The sequence below is a fragment of the Calypte anna genome, chromosome 3 (genome assembly GCF_003957555.1).
Source record: "Calypte anna isolate BGI_N300 chromosome 3, bCalAnn1_v1.p, whole genome shotgun sequence".
Classification (NCBI taxonomy): domain Eukaryota; kingdom Metazoa; phylum Chordata; class Aves; order Apodiformes; family Trochilidae; genus Calypte; species Calypte anna.
The window spans coordinates 109,550,098-109,570,106 of record NC_044246.1 but is presented as its reverse complement, the minus strand read 5'-3'; the positions used below and the strand labels follow the sequence as shown (position 1 = coordinate 109,570,106).

The following is a 20,009-nucleotide window of genomic DNA, read 5'->3' as shown; positions in this document are numbered from 1 at the left end:
AAATATACTATCTATTATACAAAAAGCACATTAATTTTTTTCACAGTTGACAGAGTACACAATCATCATACTAAAGGTGAACTGCAATACATTTTAGCTATATTATTCCTATTATTATATATTACAAAGGTCAGAGCAGCACACAAAGCTTCTAATCAGGCTCCTGGTGCGTTAGGAGCTGCACAAAGAGAGGAGAATTATGTAGTTCCTGACCCAAAAGGTTACAGTCTAACCTAAAATTACCCATTAATGGAGGATGCACCTCAAGTGAAATCACAACTAGGCAAAGGGATTTATCCTGTCATCCTGTCTTCTCTGATGGAGACCCCAAGATGCACAGTTAGTTTTCATTGTCTATAAAATAATTATATAAAAATAAATTACTTTTCTTTGAAGCTTACAAGTTCTGAGTTTAAAGATCATTTCTGCTTTCTCCTTGTGAGTTACTGATTTTGCTTTAACTACAGGACATCAGGTGCTGACAATCCCAACAGCCATGAGGTGTTTCTGAGGTTAATGATATTTTGGTGGAGAAAATCCAGCCCTAGACTTGTGTCTCATCCAGCACCTAACAATTCAAGTGTCTTTTCAAATGAAATATATTTTTGCCCATTTATTGACCTGAAGAAGTGCTGTGCCTGATTGTCATGTTATTGTTTATATTCCATGTTTTGCTTCTTCATGTCACTGTAATTTTTAACCAACTGTGGGTCCATTTAGAGCCACTGAGGTCTCTTTACAGGTTGCTGTCACAATGCAGATGGAAAAAATGTCCCTAGACCCCTAATGATTTCCAGAGTGGTTCCTCCTATCCTCTCTCAGTGGAAGGACAGTAGCATGTCCAGTGGGCTTCCCTTCTTCTTCTGCCTCAGACCTTCCTTTGAGTAACCCGAATTAGTCAGGATCTGAAAACAAGTAGGTTTTGAGATGAAAAAGCATTTCTGTTCACCTCCAAATCTCACTGTGCAACTTGGTTATTGATCTCCAGGCTTCAGAAGTGGAAAAAGTCAGAGTAGGACAATAAACCTATCAAATGCTAGATCATAAATCTCTAGGAAATACAGAGCAGGACCCTAGCTTAAAAACAAACAAACAAACAAAGAAAAAAAGAGGGAGATACCATCATAGGCAGATGAGATGAGATGAGATGAGATATATGAGGATCTCTTTGTCAGAAATCAAACCAAGCAGATAGTGGGAATGGATTCACAGCTACAGAAAATACAGCCCCATGCACAAGCAGTTGGCATTGCTCTAGAAAAGAGGGCTGAACTGGAGCTGAGGGTTTTTCATCCCACAGTTTCTTAGGGTTAATAATGCCCAGTAGCTTTCCAGCACTAAACAATGCAGCACGCTCCTGGCTTATTTGAAACCCAAGGCTTGGACAGAAAACAGCATTGGAAATGAGGCAGCGTGGCAACTCAGCACACTTCAGGGAGCATTTTTAAGCCATTTAGCAGAAGTTTATTGCTTCAGCACAGGAGTCTTTGAGCATTCGAGCATGACAGGGTGTGCATTGTTGTGCCAGAGTCGCCCACCCTGGGTGTGCATGTGCGCGGCGAGGGGCCAAGGGCCGTGTTTGAAAGCCTCCACAGCAGAAAGAGGATTTAGGCAGAGAACAAAGCCCACTCCTGTTGTGCCTCCCCATGATTGCGAAACAGAGCTGCCTCGGTATAAATACAAAATGATTGGTGACAAAGATTCTGCTTTGACTCACTTCTGGGGCCGAGCTGTCACGCTGTGGTGGCCAGTGTCAGACCCGGTGTTTAGCGGCGATGCGGCAGGCAAAGGTGCCCGATTCAGGGTTGGCCAGTCCAGGTCTCATGATGGTTTAATCTCATTTTGTAACAGCAGGGGACTCGCCGTGGTCCTTTCACAAGCCATGCTATCCTCTCACCCAAGGAAGGGGTCTGGATGCCTTCCAAAAGGCACTGTGCCTGCTGCAAGGCTGGGATTGCTGCACAGCAAATTGTCCTGTCCTTTCCTCCACAGGGACTGCCAAGATACCTGGATCTGGGAAGCTGGGATCCTGCTTCCACACAACTGAATGGTGAAGCTCCTGTTTATTCCAGACAGCATAAAATCAAAGGCAGAGCTGGTGATGTTTCAAGAGTCTAAGTTTTCCTCTTTCTGCCACCTTCCACCCCAATGCACTTGACAGCATCAAATATCACAGTGCTTTTAAGTTATACAATAAGTAATTAAAAAAAAACAACCAAAAAAAACCAGCAATGGAAATTAGAACTGACTCTTAGGTCCCTATTGTAATATCAGGAGTACTGTCTTCATTTAGTTTTAAACATTCCCCTTAAAACAAACCATAATCTTCTTACTTAAATTGTTTAATCAAAATCACACTTCTATATGTATTTTATACAATAGTTTATTCCCAAAGCTGAGGATAACTTCTTATTTTCTGAAAGCTCTTAAAATTTTCCTTAATGAAAAAGTAGAGACATTTGCTGTTTGCAAATTGTATTTACTTATTGCTTATTTCTAAACTAAAGTAGTTAATTTAATGGAGGGGGAAAACAAGGTGAAAAATAATAATGTGGTGCCCATAGCCATTTCTCAAATTCTTTAGAGTTTATAGACCTAGGGAGACAGAGAAAGAGCAACTTCTCAGCAGTGCTGCAGAATAGGCTGAAATGACCCTGTGAAGCCCAAATGATTCTGAGAATTAAGGGATGTTCCACTCCTGTTATGTTTCTACACTGCAAACTGCTTTTAGGGCTCCCAGTAGTACCCATTAGCAACAGCCAAGCTTTTCGGTTTTAATTTAAGTTAATTTAATTTCCAGCAACAAATTCCACCCTGTGGTGAGAATTGACAGTATCATGTTGAGAACCATTAAAGCATATTTGGATTGTTTTTACACCATGTATATATAAAAAAATAAAAATAAAGAAATCCCCCACCCTTCTTAGCTTTCTTTACGCAAGCCACTTCACAATAAAAGTGGGCCAGACACAATGGAGGCATCGTTACGCTGTGGGATATCACCATGGGGAGTGTGGTTGGAGATACAGCAGAACATGCCTTGGCATTGCACTGCCAATGTGGCCTGGACCCAAAATCCACTCTGAACCTCCCTGTGATAAACCAGAATGGAGCCTGACACCACTGGTGGTGTCCCTCCAGTTGCCACCAGCACAGATCTGGGTCCCCTGTCCTGCTTCTGCAGGATGACTCTACAGATCACTACTGCTGCCTTTTCTCCTTGTGTGTTTTCTGTTCTTTAAGGACATCTTCCCACTTGAAAAATCTCTGTGCTTATGTAGCCTTGGGCTCTACTGGGAATTCCTATTGGGAATTCCCCCACTGGGAATTCTGCCACTGGATTTCAAAGGAAGGAGAATAATAATGCTCTTCATTTAATGTAGGCTTTTCTGTCATGACTTTTAGGCCCCTCTCCAGGCAAACAGGCAAGCACATGTTTAACATTAAACACATGAGTAGTCTCTATTCACATGCTGCAAAGTAGAAATGCTCATTAGTGCTGGATCATGGCCCCAGCTGAGCTGCTAACACACCACAGCCAGGGAGCAGGGCGGCAGGAAAGGTGGCACCAAAACCTTTCATCATGGTTGCACCACCACTGCCTGAGCAGCTTTGGCATTTAGGCTTAGAGCCAGCTCAGAGCCACTGAGGTCATTAAGGGACTGGAGCATCTCCCATGTGAGGAAAGGCTGGGTCTGTTCAGCCTGGAGGAGACTGAGGGGGGAAACATTTAAATAAATATTTAAAGGGCAGGGTCAAGAGGATGGAACCAGACTCTTCTCAGTGGTGTTCAGTGACAGGACAAGGGGTGATGGTCACAAAGGGGAGCACAGGAGGTTTAACTTATAAGGAAAAACATTTTTACTGTGAGGGTCACAGACCTGCCCAGAGTGGTGGTCAAATATCTTGGGAAACATTCAAACCCCATCCAGACGTATTCCTGTGTGATCCTGCTCTAGCAAGGGGGTTTGGATGAGGTGCTCTTCAGAGGTCCCTTCCATCCCCTACTGTTCTGGGATTCAGTGGTTTCCCAGCAGAGTGCCATGGGTTGTGCATTGGCAGCAGAGGCACAACCTGCTGAGCTTCAACAATGCCAGCATGCAGAGCTACTGAGCTGAGGAGCTCAGCTCAGAGGACACCACACTCAACTGCATCCTCTGGAGTATTTTCAGCCTTAGCATCTCTCCAATAAATGGTCCAAGGGGAATGATTTGGGACAGCAAGGGAATAACATGTTTGCTGTGCTGATCAGAATCGAATAACTGAGGTTACACAGGGCTCTTCAGAGCTTTAGAACAAATCTTAAAACATGATTAAGCTTCATAAACAAACAGTGGACAGGATTTCTGTGCCTTCCTAGAGCTTGAGTCTAGTTTGGGATGTTGGGCAAGGAAATAAAAGAGATTTCTCCTGCTTTCCATGTACCTGACCTAAAAGTGAAAGGAAGTGGATGGAACCCCCTTTTCCTCAGCCTGATTAGTAGGCTATCATGGTTTAGTGCCAATTTAAACCATCAGATCCTTTCTGACCAAGGAAATGCAAAATTTTGTGACTGAGAGGGAACATCTCTGTGTATCCTAGGGAAATCTCTATTCAAAGCCACCTTAACCTGAGCCAGCTTGATCAGGTTTGTGCTGAAAATCCCAGTCCAAACCAAACAGTCCATCACTCTTAGTTAAAGTATCCCTGATGAAAATACATATTTTTTAAAAATATGCTTTTAATACTGTTTTTTCAAAAAAATCATTACCTACATCAACTTCTCAACAAGTACAAGCTTCACAGCTTTCCTGCCTCCTCTGGAATTACTAAGTCATTGCAGACATTAGAAATTAATGAAGAGATGAAAGATTCAGCAGAAAGGCAAAGCCTTACCAGAAAAAATATTCCTTAATATCAAAAGCAATTAAAAAATAATTATGATATCTAACAGAATAATAAACAAATGCAAATTTCCTGCTGTTTAAAAGAATACACTTGAAGGAGAAGACAAGACTTTGGGTTTGCTTTTTATGTTGTTTCTTTAAAATAACAATGCATGCTAAAAAGTGGATGTTTCCATGTACTTCTGGGGCTTCACATAAATGGTATTTCCACTGAATAAATTTTTGCAATACCTTAAACTCAGCTAACAAGCAAACTCAGTCCATGCAGAAAGTTTCTACTTGCTGCTCACCTTTGCTGCTGGCAGAGTGATGGGAGCAGAGCTGGAAGCAGTGACCTTAGGGTTTCATGCCACCAGATGGATTAAAGACACTTCCCTGTGTGCCCATCCATGGAAACCTTGCTACTTAGCACTGAGGAGATGGCAGAATGCTTATGGATAACTTGAAGCTGAAGTTTAGCAGGGGTGAAAGAGGAGGAAAGATGGGTAGAGGTGAAAATAAAATAAATGCACATTCAAAATAAACCAATATGTGCAATTCAGCTGAACTTTCTTGTAGGGCACAAAGTTGTGTAGTTTTCCTGTGATACAGGATGTTATTCTTCCCTGGTGGTGGCCTTTCAGCTGATGCAAACATTGGTATAAGCCATGCTTATACCTATATTCCACACTGGACTTCATAAAGCAATTTCATTATATAACTTTAAAAAAAAGGTTTGTCAGAAGCCCTTGTTTAAATAGTCTGGAAACAGATATACCTTTGGTCATACCTGTGCAGCAAGATGACCTCTGGGCAATTCAAACAATTTAAGAGAAAATAAGAGTAACTAATGGTTGGGATCCTCTACCACTCCCATGCCACTGCTAATAGAAGAAAAATCAATATTAGCCCCAGTATGAATGGAGTGTTGGATTGACTGAACCGGGAGCTTTGAAATAAATATCTAAGAAATGTTTGGATGAAATGGACATCTTTACAGACATTTGGTCTGCATTTCTGAAATGTAGATGATTAAATCCACATTGTTGGCTTCTTCCCCCTCTGCACTATGTCTTTCTTTACATCTTGCAAGAAATTTATGAACAAAGTTATTGTAAATCTGTGATGTCTGTCTTGTCACTTAGATTCTTTTCAGAAATGCTGCCTTGCCAATGTAGATATGCAATCCTGTATGATTAATATTTCTTACTTATAATTCTAAATACAATAGAAGGTCACCAAAAATACCCTGCCTAAAAGAGTCTGGAGCCCTTTAATAGCTCACTGGTGATGGATCCTGAGTTTTGAGAAGTGAGACCAAAATCTTAAAAAAACACTTTTCTATGTAGGATTTTCAGCACTTCCTGCTTCTGATTATGGCTAAAGCTAAAAAGCACAAAGGTGAGCAGAAGTTACAGGTCTGAAAACATGAGCTTGTATTTCAATCCAAAACAAAGGTCAGGGAGTGCCTGAGCCTGTCTGCAGTCTCGGATCAGCCTATAACAGAGCTATGAGTAAAATGCAATGTTGGGATGCAGAATGAGACTTGAATTCACAAAGAACAGGCACAGTAGCTGAAGACAGTTTCATGTTCCTTTTATTCTTTTTCATACCTATCCATACATTTTATCTAAAATTTGGGGGGTTACTGTTAGAAAAATAAAGATTTTTGAGGATTTTTTTCATTATTAATTAAAAGGAAAGCAGTTTGGGGATTTTCATATTTTATAATGAAATCCTAAAAAGGTTTTAGACAGATCGTGTCCGAATAAGTTTATTGCACTAACAGCTTTTTATTTTTGGTATAAGACTTAGCATTTTTTAACATATTTTTTTTAAAACAAACGTAATCTGAGCTTGCTGAGATTGTGATATGGCCCTCTTCTAGCAAAGGTGGAAAAGGACATATTAGAACATTTCAGAACCATAGGATTTGGTAAATTGGTGAGGATTCAGAGACAGAAATCAGATAAGACCCTGAAATGGTTCACTTACCCTATATGAAAAATCTCCTGTATGCTTTGACAATTTTCCTTAAGGAGCTAAATAGAGTGGGCACAAAGCAAGATCCTGTGTCTGCCTCTGCATCTTCATGCAAAGATTCTCTGTAACTGTGATTAAGCAAAGCAAATTATTGAGGTCCAAACCTGGAAAAAGACTACTGAGAGAAATGTAGATTCTGTTGATCAGCGTGCTCCAAGCCAAATTATGTTGAAAGTAAAGAAAAACCCAGTGACCATTAAGCAGATAGGAGGATTTTCACTAGATATGAATTTGCAGAGCATGGCTAAGAACAGTTTTCTAACAGACAGAGCCATCTTGACTGGTGTGCTGAGTGGAAACAAAAAAGACAGGAAGGACTGAGTCAGTTGAAATAAATAAATAAATAAATGCCTTAATTGAGAAAAAAAAATTTTAAAAAATCACAAATAATTCCAGTCTCATGAAGAAATGCTTTTAACAAGCCACATGTGCTTGTGCAGACACTTCTAATCTCATTAGATTCTTCTGGCTGCTAATAGTGTTCTTTGAGCCAGCTGATCTCTCAACAATATTTTCAAGAGCATAAGCCTTTGCCCTCCAGTCTTGCCATTGCTAACAAAGCCCATACTAGGGGAAGACTTGGGAGCTCATAGATTTTCTTCCAAGGTTTTGGAAAGTTCGAAACAAATTGACCATGTGAAACAATAGTAAAACCACAAACTATCTTCACGGTCAACGAGCACCATTCTCTCCCAGCTGGGTTAGTGTGGAAATGGAATAGTCCCACCAAAGCAACAGGATGGCTTCAGACTGTCATCAGCATCACACCCTAGAGCTTGGCTTTCAATGCTGTCTCCCATCCTTCAGCTCCCTGGCTGCAAACAAGCCTGCTGCAAGGATCCCTGTGGTCACAGCTTGGGGGTCCCCTCAAATCAGTGCAGCTCTCACAGCTCTGATCAGAAGGGGAGCCCCATTGGGTGACAGCTTAGTTTTATTTTATCTTTGAAAACAATCCTAAATCCCCCCAAAACTGAAAATCAAGAGCCCTGTGCACCCTCATACACATTAGGGTATTGGAGTTTCATGCAAAAGAGGTGTCATTCTGAATTTCTTAAAGTAATACACAAATAATCACTAGTGTAAGGGAGATTGTGTCAAGCAGACACTTCAGACAGAAGAAAACTGTCAGCTTTAGAAAAACAATCCCAATTACAAATTGTGTGACCTGGATCACTATAACCTGGATGAGCAGGACCAAGGCATCATATATGGATTTCTGCAAGCACACTTGCTGAATTTCTGTCTGGAAATGTGCTCTCTCTGTTCTAGCCTGCCCTCTTTAAAGCTCTCAGAGAAAACTTGGTGGTGATAAGTGTTTTAAAGTGACCCATCTGGAGCCCAATGTGAAGAAAGCTCTTTCCCTGCCTGGGATTTGTGTGCAGTGACAGCTTTCTCCTGCTTATCCAAGTTTCCCAAGATAGCAATTATCAAGGAACTGGCAACCATACAGTCAAGACAACAATATCTTACGTGGTTTGGTGAGCTGTGCCAATTCCCCTCTATTTGCTGGAGTCAATATGCTGCCCTTGTTACTGCTGTGTCTGTGTCTTTCCACCAACTAGCAGATCCACTGGGCATTTTGGCACTAGCCCCACTCTTCCAAGGGCTGCCTGCTCAATGGCTCATTCACCCTCTTTCACTTCAAACATTTGGATCCAACAGCATCATGCAAATTTTATGCAAAATAGCATCTGCAAGTCTGACATAGTCACTCAGGCTTCCCCCCACTTGCGCCAAGTTAAAAATAAACACCCTATAAAATCTTGGGCCTTCTAAGACAGAATATTCAGAGAGTTTTTTAAAATACAACTGCTACTGGTATTTCTTCTTCAGGGTCAAGTTCTCTTTTTTGCCCTCTATTTCTCTTATATTTTGCTCTTGCCTCAGGGATCTCAATACCACTGGGAGAAAAAACACCCTTGAAATCAGCTACAGAAAAAACAGATCCTAACTCTCTTATTTGAAACTTCAGCTGATTTCTAACCTGCCAAAGGATACAGGTGGTGACACACCCCTGACATGAAACAAGAAAACTAATGAAGTGCACTCATTTCCAATACTGATTGCAAATAATACTAGTTGAGCCAGATCTTAGGGTCAGATTTCAAAAGGTCTCCACACCTCCTGCTAGAGCTGCTTTCTCTTTTCTCCAGTGAGAAGTGGATTAATCCCTGACCAATACACCTGAAGAGCTGAAGTCAGAGGGATGCCAACCAGAGAGCGCAATGAGAAAGTAAATCTTAAGGCAATAAGGAGAAGAGTCTGTAAAAGGGGAGACTGAGACATGAGGGCTGAGGTCAGTTAGGACTTGCTGAGCCTCTTGGCCACATCTGCATATGCTTGCTCAATCTCTTTGTCTGCTGCACAGGTGTTGGTGAACTCATCCCGGGCGTACGCGTTCCTCAGGTACCGCCACAGCCCCGTCATCTCTGTGGGGAACTCGAAGTTGCGGTATTTCTTGGTAACAATCTAAACCAAAGATAAAAGAAGGGGAAAAAATTTAAAAAAAAATCATCTCATTGGTGATATGTCCTCAGATTCCTTGTTGGAGGGCTACCTACTCTTTCTAGTCCCATAATTAATAGCAAAGGAGAGAAATGCTTGTTGACTCGGGGGCTTGATATAGAGAAGCCTGATAAGTGACTGTTGGTTGTCCCCTATATTGGAAGGATGCTCCTTGTCCTAAGGACACTCTAAATTAATAGTCACCAAATTATGACTTTTATGGTAACTGAATTTCATTAATCTTACCATGGTTTTTTTTCTGCTGGTGTTTACCAGTCTTATGTACATCACTGAAAGATGAGATATCACATTAGAAAGAGCTCATTAGCTGATTCATGAAAAAGAAAGATATATTCAAGGGAAAAGGCTTAGTAAAAATAATATAGAACAGAGTTTCACATTAACTACTCTCTTGGCATTTAACACTGTATTTTATATATAGTATATTTCTACTGTTATATATGTAACATATTGCTTGGCCAACAGTGGCAGAGGATGTCACCATCTACAGCTGTTGGAAGGCTGTGAGCAAGTTCATGCAAGGGAAAAATTCAGGGCAGTATGGGTGCCATGAGTGAGAAACCAAGCAGACATTAAAAGCAGGAGTGTTAGGATAAACTGGGGGAGAGGATGGCTACTTCAAGACTAGTTAGACTTGGATATTGTCTATCAAGGGAAATTTCTGATTTCTAAAAACACTCAGGCTCTTATTCAGAAAAATATTTAAGCACATACTTAATTTTAAGCACCTATATAGGCCCACCAAAGTCAAAGGAGCCAAGCTGTGCTTGAAGCTAGTTGCTTGGTTAAGTAGCTTGCTGGACTGGGATATTTTAGTTTTCTTGTAAGGATATACCATATAGAATAATCCTGTGGTGACAGAATGAACTAGCTGATAGGAAGGGATGGATTAGCTGATTTAATGAGTGCTTCCAATCTCTAATTTTTTTGACAGTATAAAATTGTTGCTGGGCATAAATTACATACATATGTGCCACAGAGGTTCACTTGATTTTTAAAGCACATGGTCGAGCTGTTTTCCATCTCAGATTTCTTAGGACAGTCATGTTCTCAAAAATGACTGTGATTTGGTTTTACTACCAGGATTCACTTGGTATTTGCAACTCCAAATCCTGTCCTAAACTGGATTTAATTAATTAAGCATCGCTGCCCTCACTAAGGTTTCATACACACACAGGTAAAATAAAACCTGCTGAGTAAGTTAAGATATTCACAATTTTGCACATTTTCCATGAAATGAAACAGTTTTAATAATTTACTCTTTTCTTCCATCTGTAAAATGCTTTTCAAGCAATATATTATGTCTATGCTTGACTATGAAACATTTGAATTCTCTTTTGACATCTTTCATTTCATCCCAGGGAGACACGAACAAGGAAGAGACCACATATGCATTTTGCATAGCCTGACTCTAATGTCACCAATGAAGATGAGCCAAACAAAGAGCTAAACTTGTGAGGATATTATTACATTTCTTACCTGGAGACTTATGCACTTTTTTTTTTTTTTTCAGTCAGCTCACAGACTTAGTTATACTTTGGCTCATGGAGTCAAATTAGATGCATGACTTGGCTTTAATTTCTAACTTTCTTGCTTGCCAAGGTCTGCCAGGTACTTGCTTTACTCTAAAGAAACATGTAATCCAATAAATTAAATACATGCAACATTTAGAAGTCAAGATGATGTACGCTCTTTGCACTATAGCATCGCTCATTGTACATCTTAAATCCTGGACCTCAGCAGTGACTTTGATTCATCAACTTCTCTGTGTGACATCCCAGATGGAACAAATATTCCCCCCAAAGATGGACTGCTGCTTTTAAATTACAAATGGGTGAGAACTGACTAAAGTTTTGACATCTCTCTTAAGAATAATGGCAACTAATTAATATGAAATATGCTGTTACTTGCAGCAGGGTAAAAACAAAGAGATGGGATACTTAGACCTTAATATTGTCTCCGGCAACGATTATCTATGGGACAATTTCCCCACTTATTAAATATAAAGTTGCTTAAGTTAACCTTCAGGAAATACTAAAGATGAAAATTGTGTTTTAAACTCTGCTCTTCTAGGACCTAAGATGCCTCTGCTGAAATACATGTTGGCTTTAGCTCAAGCTGTCAGAGCAGGGCACTCCATTGGCAGCTAAGGCTTGTTTGACCATTGTGTGACTTCTTTTACCTTGACAACATGGAGTTTGGGGAGAAGGTTGCAGTCAGCAAGAGTCAGGTCATCTCCATCCAGAAACTTTCGTTTAGACACTTTCTCCTCTTCAGTGCTGTCTGCATCAATCTCCTCGGGCAGAGGGGTTCTCAGGTAGTCATCCAGCTTCTTCAGAGCCTTCACCAAGCCTCTTTCAAGGGCTTTGCCAAAAAGTAATGAATAATTGATTAGGGGAAAATAAAAATTATTTAGAAACACTCATTGTAAAAGACTATGGTTGTGTCTGGAAAAAAAAAAACCAAGAACCATGTCTTTGTTGTTAATTTATCCTCCAATGCCTACACTGTCTGATGTTAAAGTAACTCAGCAAGGTCTGCCTGAGGTTGAAGCTCATCTTGCAGTCAAAAAAGGGAACATGGGAAACAGCTGTGCTACATGGGATGATTCTGATTGGACAGAAGATGTTAATTTTTCACCATGACAGTCAAACATTGGAATGGTCTCTCAGAGGAAGGGGGGGATTCCCCCACTTTGGAAGATTTTAAGTCTCTGCTCTGCAGGGTGCTGAGACATCTCATTTAAACTATAGTATCAGAAGGGTTGGACCAGATGATCCTTCAGGTCCCTTCCAACCTAACATTCTATCATTCTATATTTTCTTCTGACTAGCACAAAAAAAGAATAAAAAAACCCACAAAAAAACCCCAACCAAAACAAAACAAAAAACTCAAGCCAAAACAAAACAAAAAGAGAAAAAAACCCTAACAAACATACAGAAAAATCCAGTATAGTGAAAGAGCCCATGGAAGGAAAGAACAGCTTGTCTGGATGGTATACCAATAAAACACATACACCCTATCATATTCTTCTGGTCTGTGGAGGCCATCACAAAGTAAATTGGAGATCTTTATGACACCACATTATTTCTTAAGCAGTTAGGTAAGACTATAATAAATGGGAATTTTCTAACATTACTTCAGTTATAAAAAGTTGTAATCTTACTTTAAACCCCTTGCAGAGTAATTAAAGGCAATAGCAATAATGCCAGAGATGCTAACCAGAACTCTATGGAGCTGGAAAACATGGAGCTGAAATGAAAGCAATATAACAATAATTAAATACAATGCTACACAAAAGAAATGAGATATTCAGCCACTGTAAAATTCCCTTCACTTCAGGCTCAAGTTAGGTGCAAATTCTCTTTGTGATTTAATTCAGTCTCAAAACAAGTATCTCATAGGAGAGTCTTTGGACCTCTTCTTTCAATAACTAAAGACCATGTCTCATACTGTTGCTGGCTCCAACAAATTGCAGGTTTAAAATACCACTCAGACATAATATACAGTGGAGTGCAATTTTTTATTTGAAAATATCAACCTGTGCAAAGAATTCGGGGTTTTATGCATTACCAGCAGGATAATAGGAAAACTTGATCACAACCAGGCACTCAGAGAAAACTGAATGACTGTAGGCAGATTTGAATGTTATTTAAAAGCATCCTGGGGCAAGAAGGGGCTTTTGTATCTCTGTTGGAAGGGTGAAAAGCATGGTGGGGTTCTGGCCCCTGACAAGTGCCCCAAAGTGCTAAAGCAATATAAATAAGAAACAGCAAGAATTTACAATGTGAAAAAATAACAACATGACTCACAAGCTTAGGGCCATAATTTCAGCTGGTGAAAATTACCTGCAGTGATTTATCCCTGCTACAGACCTGGCCTGGAGTCAGCATTTAAGACCTAATCCTGTAAAAACTTATATCTCTGAGTAACTTACTGCCATTTAACTAAAGGGGAGACTACTCACTGCATCAGGTTACTCAAGCAGTGCAGCTCTACAAGGCCTGCGGAGATAAATATATTTATGGACCAGAACACCAGCCTTCAAAAGGCTGCAGGTTGCCCTGAACAGAGCAGCTTGCTGGCACAGGTAGCTCCTCTGTCTCTGCTGTCAGCCCCCCTTGTGTTTTTGGCACGGAGAGAAAGGCAGCACATAGAGGGCCACTGAGAGAGCAGGAGCTGAACGCCACAGAACATGACTTCTCTGCTGCCCTAACATCCATTAAACCTTGTGCCAGTGGTGGGAGTGAGATTAAGCAGCCTGATGTCTTGCTCCCACTGAAGCCTCTTGGCCAAGCCCCAGGGAACCATCCCAGCTCTTTTGTGGCTGGCTCTTAGACACAGTGGCAAACCCTGGCTTAATTGATTGACTGGGGAAATGACTGTGATCCAAGTGAAAACACCCCAACAAACATAGCAGGGAGTGAAAGAATTTAATTTCTGAAAGCAGAGCATCTAAAGCGACTGAAGTGCTGCCATCCATAAAATAAAAAAGTGTTGCCATCCCTTATTTAATCAATTCAAATTGAATTTTGACACTGACATTCTGCTGTCAGATGCTGGCAGTGGTTTCTAATCGTCTGCAGCTGTGCTCCCCCACACAACTTCTGCTGAAGGGTAATAACAGCATAGCCTGTAATATACCCCCATGTGGCAACACTCACAAGATTTAGCAATCTCTTTTTGGTTTGACCCGTAGCACCTGTTGAATAGAGGGTTCTCCTTCCCTTGGTCAGCCACAGACTGTGTCCTTTTACAATGAATCGATTGAGAGACAATAGAATTGAGTTGCTGTAATTAAAATCAATTTGCACATTCAGAATTTAGAGAAGAGGCTTAATGCTGAGTGTTTTCCAGTATTGCCTTCACCCACTAGGACCATTAGTTCTCTGAGTCATCTGTAGAAGTACCAACACTACTTTATATGGCCCATGGGTCAGTTAAGTGTGTGTAGGGAGGCAGGAGCATCAGGTGATCTGTGGTTAAAGTAACTTTTCTGCAACTTATTAGGATTGGCTTTTTTTTGTTTGGTTTTTTTTCTGGTTTTTTTTCTTGATGTATCAAAGTGCGTCATGGCTGTCTCAAAAACAATGCCTGGAGTGAAGCCTATTTGTGACAGTGGGGAAAACATCTATCTGAATTCATACTTGGCACTGGCATACAACAGCTTTAGGCCAGAAACATGTGTGTGTTCAGGCTTCAATGCACCCATGACCTAATTTGCAGGCTCTGCTGGAACCCACAGGATCCTGAGATCTCCTGGTGAATCATCACATGGTCAGGATCACCTCATAACCTGATAGTCAAGAACTGGATCACTGGTTATGAATCCAATGACACTGATTTATTAATCAAAACTCTTCTGATCTTATTAAGTCTCTTGGAATAGCCATAAAAATAGAAGTGGATGAAGGAGAATTGCCTTTCTTCCAAATGAGTAGTGATGGAATTTTGAAAAGCTAAGAAAATTAACATCCTAAAAAGTGACATTTCAAATGGAGTTTAGGTGCACAGGCTGAGGTTTTTAACACGTTGCAAATGCTAATTTCTAGATGCCCTGACACATTTAGATTTATGTGATTTAGATTTATGATTTCAAGTCTGAGGTTTCTTGAGGGAAATCCCCACTCAGAGTAGAAAGATGTGTAAAAAAGTCTCAAAAATATTGAAGCAAGAGGCCCATATCTCAGAGAGAGCCAAGTGTCTAACACTGGCATGGGTGGGAGGACCCACCTTATATTTGAATCCACCAGTGACCCCTCAGAAGACAGAGGTATCAAAAGGAGGTCAGTTTTTTCTTACAAAAAACTCTGTGGGAAGGGTAGTGATTTTACTAGTTGTATAGGGAGAGCAGTATTCTGGAAAGTGGAAGACTGAGTTTCAAATGCTTTTGCAATGTGAAGTCAGCCCAGATCTGCCAGAGGTGAACTCACCAGTAGAGTACCAGGTGAGCTGTGCAACTCTCCTGTTGAAGTGTTTCATTTTCCATAGATAATTCTTCATTCAGTGGATTGTGACTGAAGGCTGACACCACAGGTGAAGGTCAGAAAAACTCAGAAAACTCTAAGTATAACTATAACCTCCTCAGAATATCCTACATCTTCTCAAGGTTTTGGGACTCCTGAAGAGGAAAGAGTTATCGTATTTCATATGACTGAGCCAAACCCAGCATAAAAACCCAAAGATTTCAGTCTAAACCTTCCATAGCATGGCTGCTTTGGGAAAAATTGGATAACTAAGTGTTTTGTCCACCAAGAACACAGGGACAACAGGCACTCACCAGGGCAGGGGCCTTGTGAATACCACAGCAATGGACCAAATGAAGACATTTAAACAGATGTGGTTAACTAAAAAGTGACTAATTCCCCACTTGCAAACGTCCTACCCACTGTGAATTTCAGAAATGGCTAAGCAGCAAATTCCCTTGGCAACTTATCCTCTTGGAAACATCATTAAATAACTAAATAGATTTGCTGATAGCAGCTGAGGCTCCACTGCAAGTCAATTGCTGGGATTAATTTTCCCTGGAGTGAGTAAATTAAATAGTAGTTTTAAATAAGTAGTTTTAAATTAGACACCCTGAGCTTCCTCTGTAGGCAGTGGAGTCTTCTCTTCTATGCTTGATTTAGGTGATGCCTAAATCAGCTGAGAGGAGAACTTTTCCTGAAGTGTCCAATCTCAGCCTTGCTTTGCCTTGGTAATGTTAGGATGGAGGATTCAATAATACAAGACCAAGTGGAACCCTCTTTGCTGGGTAAAAAACTTAATGGATGACCAAGCCCAGAGACTTTTTCTGAACAGAGTTAAACTCAGTTTGTGGCCTATCACAAGTGGTGTTCCCCAGGACTCAGTGTTGTGGCCAGTTCTCTTTATCATCTTATTGAAGATGAGGGGATTGAGGACACCCTCAATAAGTTTTCAGATGACACTTAAGTAGGGAGGGAGATTTGATGTGCCTGAGGGTAAGAAGGCTCTGCAGAGGGCTCTGAGAGGCTGGATCAATGGGCTGAGGACAGCTGCATGAGGTTCTACAAGGCTGAGTGTCAAGTCCTGCACTTGGGCCAGGTCACAACAATCCCATTCAATGCTACAGGCTTAGGGAAGAGTGTCTGTATAGCTGCCCAGATGAAAAGGACCTGGTTGACAGCCAACTGAACATCAGCCAGCAATGTATTCAGGTGGCCAAGAAGGCCAACAGCATCCTGGCCTGCATCAAAAATAGTGTGGCCGGAAGGACTAGGGCATTGAATGCCATCTATTGCCTTTGCAATAGATGCAGTGTCTGAACCCCTGGAAACCATCTTTCTGGACGATGAAATCACTGAGCAAAAAGGCAGTAGCATCCTTTGCCTCCACAGTGAAGTATCTAATGTAACTTCAACTATTTGGCATAGGTGAGGACACATTTCAAGTCCTGCATTCAGTTTTCAGCCCCACACTACAAGAAGGACATTGAGGTGCCAGACCGTGTCTGGAGAAGGGCAATAAGGCTTGAGAGGGGTTCAGAGGAGAAATCTTGAGGGGAAAGCTGAGAGAACTGGGGTTGTTTAGCCTGGTGAAAAGGTGGCTGAAGGGAGACTCTCTCACTCTCTACAACTACCTGAAAGGAGGTCATAGGGAAATGGGGATTGGTCTTTCCTCCTGATAAGAAGCAACAGAACATGAGGAAATGGCCTCACATTGTGCCAATGGAGGTTTACATTGGATAGTAGGAAAAATGTCATTACTGAAAGGATTTTCAGGACTGGAACAGGCTGCCCAGGGAAGCTGCTGAGTCACCATCCCTGGAGATATGTAAAAGATGTGTATATGTGGTACTTAATGACATGGTTTAGTGGTGTCCTTGGCAGTGCTGAGTTTATGGTTGGATTCAATGATCTGAGAAGTCTTTTCCTACATAAATGATGCTATGATTCTATTCTATGCCTTAGAATGTGTCTCTGTCTCTTGAAATTTGTACCTTCAATTCCATCTCCAGTCTGCAGACTTTCAGCATGAATTTACAGATCTCAAATCTACATTACTTTAAATTAGAGAAAAGTAGATTTAGATTGGATGTTAGGAAAAAGTTCTTTACCTTGAGGGTACTGGAAAAGTGGAACATGTTGCCCAGGGAGGTGGTTGAGGCCTCATCCCTGGAGATATTCAAGGTGAGGCTTGAAGAGGCTCTGAGTAACCTGATCTAGTTGAAGGTGTCCCTGCTTATTGCAGAGGGTTTGGACCAGATGACCTTCAGAGGTCCCTCCCAACCCTAATTATTCTATGATTCTATGAAATGTGAGGAGGTCTGTGAGAGGAGTATTGTCATCAGGTTACCTTTGCAATAGATGCAGTGTCTGAACCCCTGGAAACCATCTTTCTGGACAGTGAAATCACTGAGCAAAAAGGCAGTAGCATCCTTTGCCTCCACAGTGAAGTATCTAATGTAACTTCAAATAGCAAGAAGTTCTACCTGTGTATATGCAAAATCAGTGCTGGAACCATCTCTCTAAATGTTCTTTACTCTGCCATGGACTATTTACATAGCCAAAGTCAACTTACAGAAATCACATTCCTGCCATGTCATCCCACCAATAATAAATAAAGATTTTAATAAAAAAAACCCTCACGAGCTCTGTGATTTTCCTTCTCCCTTAAAAACTATGCTTTTATACAACTTTGCTCAAGAATCCTGAGTTAGAAGCCAGAAAAATAGCACTTTCCAACCTCAAAGCAACCACAGAGCACTTAATGAATGTATTACCATCTGTCAAATGCACAGGGTGAGGTTCAATTTAGTTGATGATACCTAATTCACAATGACGCTCTGTTTTCAGCAAAAGGTTACTTGATGTTGAACAATGAGATTAACAAATCCTGACATGCACAGAAACACAAATAATGTAACAAAAGTTAATAATTGGCAAAATTGTGCTCTCGGTTACACTGACATAAAAAGGAGTAACTCCATATTGTCAACAAGCTATTCCATATTTACTCCAGTTCAACCAAGAACAGATTTTGGCTCTGTGACTTAACTATTCAAGCAAAAACTTCCTTCAGCTATTAGCCTGTGCAACTATTTCCAGGGCACAAAGAGAAATCCTTGTGTCTTGAAGTACCTACAACACGACTGAACAAAACATTGGAAAATGTAATGCACAGAGCAATCCTGCAAGTCAAGGGGAGGGTCAGCTGATGAGAATTCATTACTAGGTACCCAGTGTGACATTTTGGCCATGTTGAAGCCCATGAAAGTTTTGCTGTTGACTTCAGAGGATTTAGGATTTCTCCAACAGCTTTTAAAACCAAAAGGGACTCTTATAATCAGTTAATATGACCTCCTACATAATATCTGCCATAAAACTTCCAGCGTCATTGGTCGTTTCCATCCCTACTTTCTGTGGGTCAAATAAGGCTGAAGCAAAATGGAAAGAAACTAGAAAGTAGTAAAACAAAAATGGTTTGGAAAAAGCAAAATTGATTCAGACTGCCCACACCCACAGCATTTGCAGAGGTCAGGCAAGGACTCTTCTTCCCCTTCCTTGAACTCCAAATATTTCCTTCCTTGTTTAATCCTGGGATGACGAGAAATAGCAAAGCAGACAAAGCACATAAAAGCCAATCTCTGTGGCCTAAAGAAGCCACTGGAAGGCAAATCATTCCATCCTAAAATAGTAGACTAGGAAAAGCTGAATTACCACTAGAGAAGCCTCTCTCTTTTCTTTTTTTTTTTTTTTTTTTTTTTGAGAACAGGCAGACTGGTTACCTAAATTTAAAACAGCTAAAATTAGGTGAAATGACTCCTATTTTATGTGTCCAAGTGGAACCTTTTGCAGAATGAGGATTTTACTTAAGAGTTATTATGGGAAGAGATTCAAAGCATGGAGGGCACAAGATTAATAAGAATGATTCTTTGACCCATTTGAACATAAAAACTATTTGATTTATGTTAAGACAGCAAAGGCAGTACATGTTTTTTATCAGATTTAAAGCAAAATAACACAAGATTTCCAAACAAACATGAAAACAAAAAGAAAGCTGTGGCTGGGGAAGGCTGGTTAAGTCAGTCGTGCCTAAACATTCAATAAGTTTTGCATCACTTTTAAAATGTTTCTAATCTTCAAAATTAACATGTAATTTCCAAATTAAAAAGAGAACCTTTTGAACCTTTTGTTTCAAAAGGTTTAAGATAAAATATTTTTCCTATTCAAAACAAGTCATTAGTCACCCTAATCAACCCACATTTGCCAATAACCCAGGTTACTCACACCACCCACGCCATTTTTTTGTCAAATAAACATTTTGTCACAAAATATTTTCTCCAAGCCCAAGTAAAATACATATGACCCTCTTCATAAGTGAATACCACCGAAAGCACAGTGACAGAAAGGCATCAAAGTCATCAAAGCCCAGCAACATAATGACTTTTGTAGCCATCATCTGGAACCACCTGGGACTGACCTCATCAGAACTGCAAGTTTCTTAATTGTCAAGCCCAGGCAAGCTCAACAAACAATGATCCATGTACAAAAATGAACAACAATTCCTGCTGCTACCCTGGATCACTGATTGATGCTTTTCCTTTTTACTGCT

At 40.5% G+C, this 20,009-nt stretch overlaps 1 protein-coding gene across 2 annotated transcripts in view; it reads right to left on the bottom strand.

The window, feature by feature from the left end:
* Positions 1-6,444: 6,444 nt before the first annotated feature.
* CLIC5 (chloride intracellular channel 5) overlaps positions 6,445-20,009 on the bottom strand; it is a 79,041-nt gene continuing 65,476 nt past the window's right edge. For both annotated transcript variants that reach the window (XM_030448365.1, XM_008499831.2), the window contains exons 5-6: positions 11,617-11,798; positions 6,445-9,377 (exon numbers count right to left, since the gene is read on the bottom strand). In XM_030448365.1, coding sequence (XP_030304225.1) covers positions 9,210-9,377; positions 11,617-11,798 — 350 coding nt within the window. In that variant the 3' untranslated portion in view covers positions 6,445-9,209. The remainder of the gene's footprint in view (positions 9,378-11,616; positions 11,799-20,009) is intronic.